The 4,435-nt window shown below is 44.7% G+C and overlaps 1 protein-coding gene across 1 annotated transcript; it reads left to right on the top strand.

The window, feature by feature from the left end:
- Positions 1-460: 460 nt before the first annotated feature.
- LOC119571705 (WAS/WASL-interacting protein family member 2-like) lies at positions 461-4,135 on the top strand. The gene is made up of 3 exons (XM_037918890.1): positions 461-539; positions 2,727-3,446; positions 3,945-4,135. Exons 1-3 carry the CDS (start codon positions 461-463, stop codon positions 4,133-4,135), a joined length of 990 nt encoding a protein of 329 aa, XP_037774818.1.
- Positions 4,136-4,435: the final 300 nt, after the last annotated feature.

Here is a 4,435-nt window from a genome sequence, read left to right as displayed (position 1 = left end):
GGCCTGTTAGGGGAACCCGTTCAGTCGATCCAGGCTTGCGGGGAGGATGTTGAAGTTACAGAAAGTTTTACAAACCTTGGTAGCGAGTCCATATCTCTGGGTTGTCAGACCAAGAAGTCAGTAGACAGATTGGTCTGGCAACAGGAGCCATGAACTCGATCAACAAAAGCGTTTTGAGATGTCGGTACCTATACAGAAGGACCAAGCTGCATGTCCTTCAAGGCCTTGATTTCTGCCAGTTTTGCTCTATGGAAGTGAAACCTGGACGTTATCCAGTGTCTTGGAGTCACCCTTGATGCCTTTTGTAACAAGTCCCTTCGCCGGGTCATGGGTTACAGTTGGCAGGACCACATGTCCAACCGGCAGTTTAAAAACCCTGAGACTAGCATGGGGCCTATTACTTGCATAATCCGGGATCGCCAAATCCGGCTTTATGGCCACCTAACTCGTCTCCCTGTGGATGACCCTGCCCATCAGGTTGTCTCTCTGGGGAGATAATCCTGGGGGAGGAGACCTGTGGGACGTCTTAGGAGATCATGGTGGGCAGCTCGACGAGACCTGTCGCGAGGAATTATAGATGGGCCGTGGGCCTGCCTGGAGACTCGCCTCGGGGATCCTCGTGGCTGGAAGCGAAGGGTGGATGCGGCCATGCGCCCCCGTCGGCTTAGCCCCTTGATGATGATGATGATACATATATATACATATATATTATTATATTTTATATATATAATATATATATATATAAATATTATATATATATATATTATATATATATATATATTAATATATACATACATAATATATATAAATATATATATATATATATATATATTAAAATATATATATATATATATTTTATATTATATATATATAATATATAAAAGTACGCAATGACTTAGATAACAGAAAACGGGTAGGGGACCCCTATCGTAATTTAAGAATACCAAACATTCCTTCTCTTTTGAAATAAATGCTTTACAGTACCGCAAAATAAAACTGAGGTAAGCTGAAAAGCTCATACAATCATAACTCCCAAATAAACATCAGTATTTTGTCCAAATATATCATACTCTTAGCATACGATTCCTTTCCATTTGAAATACTGTACATACAGATTACAAAATAAAAATCGAATTACAACATTTTCTTTCAGTTTTTTAACTGCTAATCTATTACTAAATTGGCCTTAAAACATACTTTGGCTCTTGATCACTTACATTACCACTTATTTGGCTTTCACATTGCGTTATTGCTTACAGCAGTGCCATTTCTTTCTATACTTCTTTCTTATTCGTGACACTAGGTAGTTGTCCCGTCGAATTCATCTGTAAATGCACTCTATTTCTTCTCAATACTCCTCCATTTATCTGAACCTCATACTTTTCATCTAATTTTCTGTTTACAGTACCTCTTTTCCGACCTTATCACCTAATACTGTTGGTTCAACACGCACATTGGCTTCTTGCAATGGTTTAAGATAATTTGCATTTTTGTTATAATAATAACCCACTTTTCAAGTTCTTTGCCTTTTTTCTTTTTATTATGGATTTCAACTTGAATTCCTTGTGGGATCAAAAGTTTATGAGGCATAGGCATTAGTGTTCTGGTTCTTCTTCCCGAACTACTTCCCGAGCTGGTCTAAGATTCAGATACTCAGATGGGTATTTCTATGATCTAATATAGCTAAATAAGGATCTTTACCACAATCCATGGCTTTTCTGATCAATTTTTGGCTGTTTTAAACTGTTGATTCTGCCATACCATTTGACTCTGGATAATTTGGCTACTTGTTTGATGCTTAAAAACAAAAATTCTAGAAAAACCCTTAAATTCGTCACATCAACTGTGGTCCCGTATTTTACGACAATTAAAGGGGATCCTTTGAAAAAATGACTTTCAACGTTCAAATTTACTGAATTAGTGAGTTTTTCCAGACTAAAATCCCCAAAAAAACCTTAAATAATCAAGAAAATTTTTTAATTTTAAATTCAATGAACACTCCAACCTTTACCATGGCCTATCACTTACCAGGATCTCAATTTTCTTTACTTTGAAAATTTATATATTTGTTACATTTTCACTTGGGAACAAACTGTTTGATTTTGCTTTCTTTCCCTACCATAAACACATTCTCTAACACTTTAAGCATCCTTCAGCTTTATTTTTGTGATGAATATTGGGATTTTTAGGTCGAAATTCAAAGGGTTAACCACAAACCCACACACACCACACCCCACACACACCCACACCCCCAACACACACCCACAACACACACACACACAAAATACAAACTGCACAACACACCACACACACACACACCCCACCACACACACCACACCACCACAACACCAACACACACACACCACACACACACACAACACACAACACATTTTCTTTTCGGAAAACACTCAGAAAAACACCCATGGGCCCCTGCCTTGGATCACGGGCCGCATAAAAATCCCCCATTCAACAAAAATCAACCCTTCCCACTCGCAAAACATCACCGCCTACAAACACCCGCAATACAGTCATCAGGGAAAAAAAAACACCAAAGAAAACCTTTACCACAACAAACTACAACCCTCAGCCCCCCCAAGGGTACAAAAATTTCGGGGGGGCTTGCGGCCCTTCCCAAAATGGGCCGTGCACTTTTCCATGCACCAGAAACCCTTTCCCCCAGTGAAGCAGCAGAGGCTCTCAATGCCCATTTCGCCTCAATTTGTCAGCACTACCCCCCCTGACACCACCCGCCTCCAGCCTACCTCCCGGCCTGTCACTTGCTCCCACATCAGTCAGCCCCAGGTTTTTAGAAGCGGGGGAAAAATCGCGTCAAGAAGCCACCTTTTCCCTTGCCCTCCCAATGCCCTCATCAAGGGTTGAAATGGAACTTGCCACTCCTCTTACTTCCCTTTATAAACCCCTCATTTGCAACAGTCTAAGTGCCCATCACAAGGAAACCGCATTTGTTCCGCCATCAAAACCCCCAACCCCCCGCCTCATTCGGCGAACTAACCATCGCCATTATTTTCCGTTGCCCACCCTGCTGGTGAAATCTTTGCGCCGACGGGGGCTTACCAGCCCTCGCCCCAGCATTGACACTGGGCAGTTGGCAATGCCTCCTCTTCCCCCAAACACTGCCTCGTCGCTTCCTCCTTCGCCCCGCCCACCCGACAAGCGAAATCCTCCTCACCAGCATCTTCATGATTTCAAGAAAGTTTACGACCTGGTGGACCCACTAGGGTCATCTAAAAACCAGCAGTTTCCCAGGACTCAGGGAGTCCCTCCCCCCCTGGCTGGCAGACTTTCTCCCAAAAGGGCAACAGCCGTGTGCGTCGGGTCAAGTCTCCACCCTTCTGCCACTCACGGGCGGAGTCCCCCAGGGGATAGAAGGGGCCCCCCATGTTTCCCTATCATGTTTAAACGATGCTCTCCTCGATACCGAGCTCGTTGGAAAAATACGGGGAGACTCGACCATCCCCCGCCTTTGATAGTTCCTGCCCGACCACTCCCCCATCCAACCCCCTCAAAACCTCCTGTTCTGGACCACCGCAAATCACTCATATCAAACGCCAGAATTTAGTTGTGTGCTTTTAACTTCTCCACCAACCCCGCCCATCCTCACCTGGGCAAAATCCGCTGACGTAGTCCGTTCCACCAAACTGCCGGGGTCACCATCGCGATAAGTCTCCTGGACGCCGCAGTCAGAGACATCGTGAGGTCTGCCTGTAAGGCTTTACAGCTGCGTCGCCTCAAATCCCTTGGGGTTCCACCCCAAAAACTTCAGAAAAACTACAGGCTTTATCCTGCCTAAATTGACCCGCCTCCCCCCCCCCGGTCCCCCCCCTCACCGCCACCCAGCTGCACATTGAGAGGATGCAGAAAAGGGGACCAAAATCATTTTCGGCCCTGTCTAACCAAACTATGACAGCGCCCTGGCTGCCTAGGCCCACCTCCCTCGCCGCTCATACTCAACCTCACTGCGCAGTTTGGTCTAAAAATTTCTGTCCATCCACGCCACCGGACCTGCTGCCCCCCGACGCGCCGCCCCCTCGCCGGGGGCCCCCGCGCCGCCAACAAAATGGCGCCCATCAGGGCCCGCACTGACCGATACCACCCGGGCACAGTACCCCTCTAGTCCGACTCTAACAACACTATCCATATTTTCTTGTCCAATCCTAGCTCCCCTGATTTTTACTTTGGGTTTTGTTTTTTGTTTATTTTGTTGTTTTTGTTGTTAGTTTTTCTTTTTTATTTTGGATGAGAATATAGTTTGCCCCTCTATCTGCATTTCTATGTATATTTTCAGCTTCTGGTGCTAAAAATCAATAAACCGATTATTTTATTATTATTTTCATTATTATTACACAACACAACACACCAACACACACACACACACACACACAAAAACACCACACACACCACACACACAACACCC

The sequence above is a fragment of the Penaeus monodon genome, unplaced genomic scaffold (assembly GCF_015228065.2).
Source record: "Penaeus monodon isolate SGIC_2016 unplaced genomic scaffold, NSTDA_Pmon_1 PmonScaffold_7561, whole genome shotgun sequence".
NCBI classification, from domain to species: Eukaryota; Metazoa; Arthropoda; class Malacostraca; order Decapoda; family Penaeidae; genus Penaeus; species Penaeus monodon.
This window is presented reverse-complemented; position numbering and strand designations above follow the sequence as displayed.

Bases quoted from the DNA above. Each gene is read 5' to 3' on its own strand.
- LOC119571705 (XM_037918890.1), top strand. From the start codon at position 461: ATGACCCTGCCCATCAGGTTGTCTCTCTGGGGAGATAATCCTGGGGGA. The intron at 540-2,726 runs GTGGGCAGCTCG...TCAATTTGTCAG, and splicing joins GGACGTCTTAGGAGATCATG to CACTACCCCCCCTGACACCA. The intron at 3,447-3,944 runs GTTGGAAAAATA...CTGGCTGCCTAG, and splicing joins CTCTCCTCGATACCGAGCTC to GCCCACCTCCCTCGCCGCTC.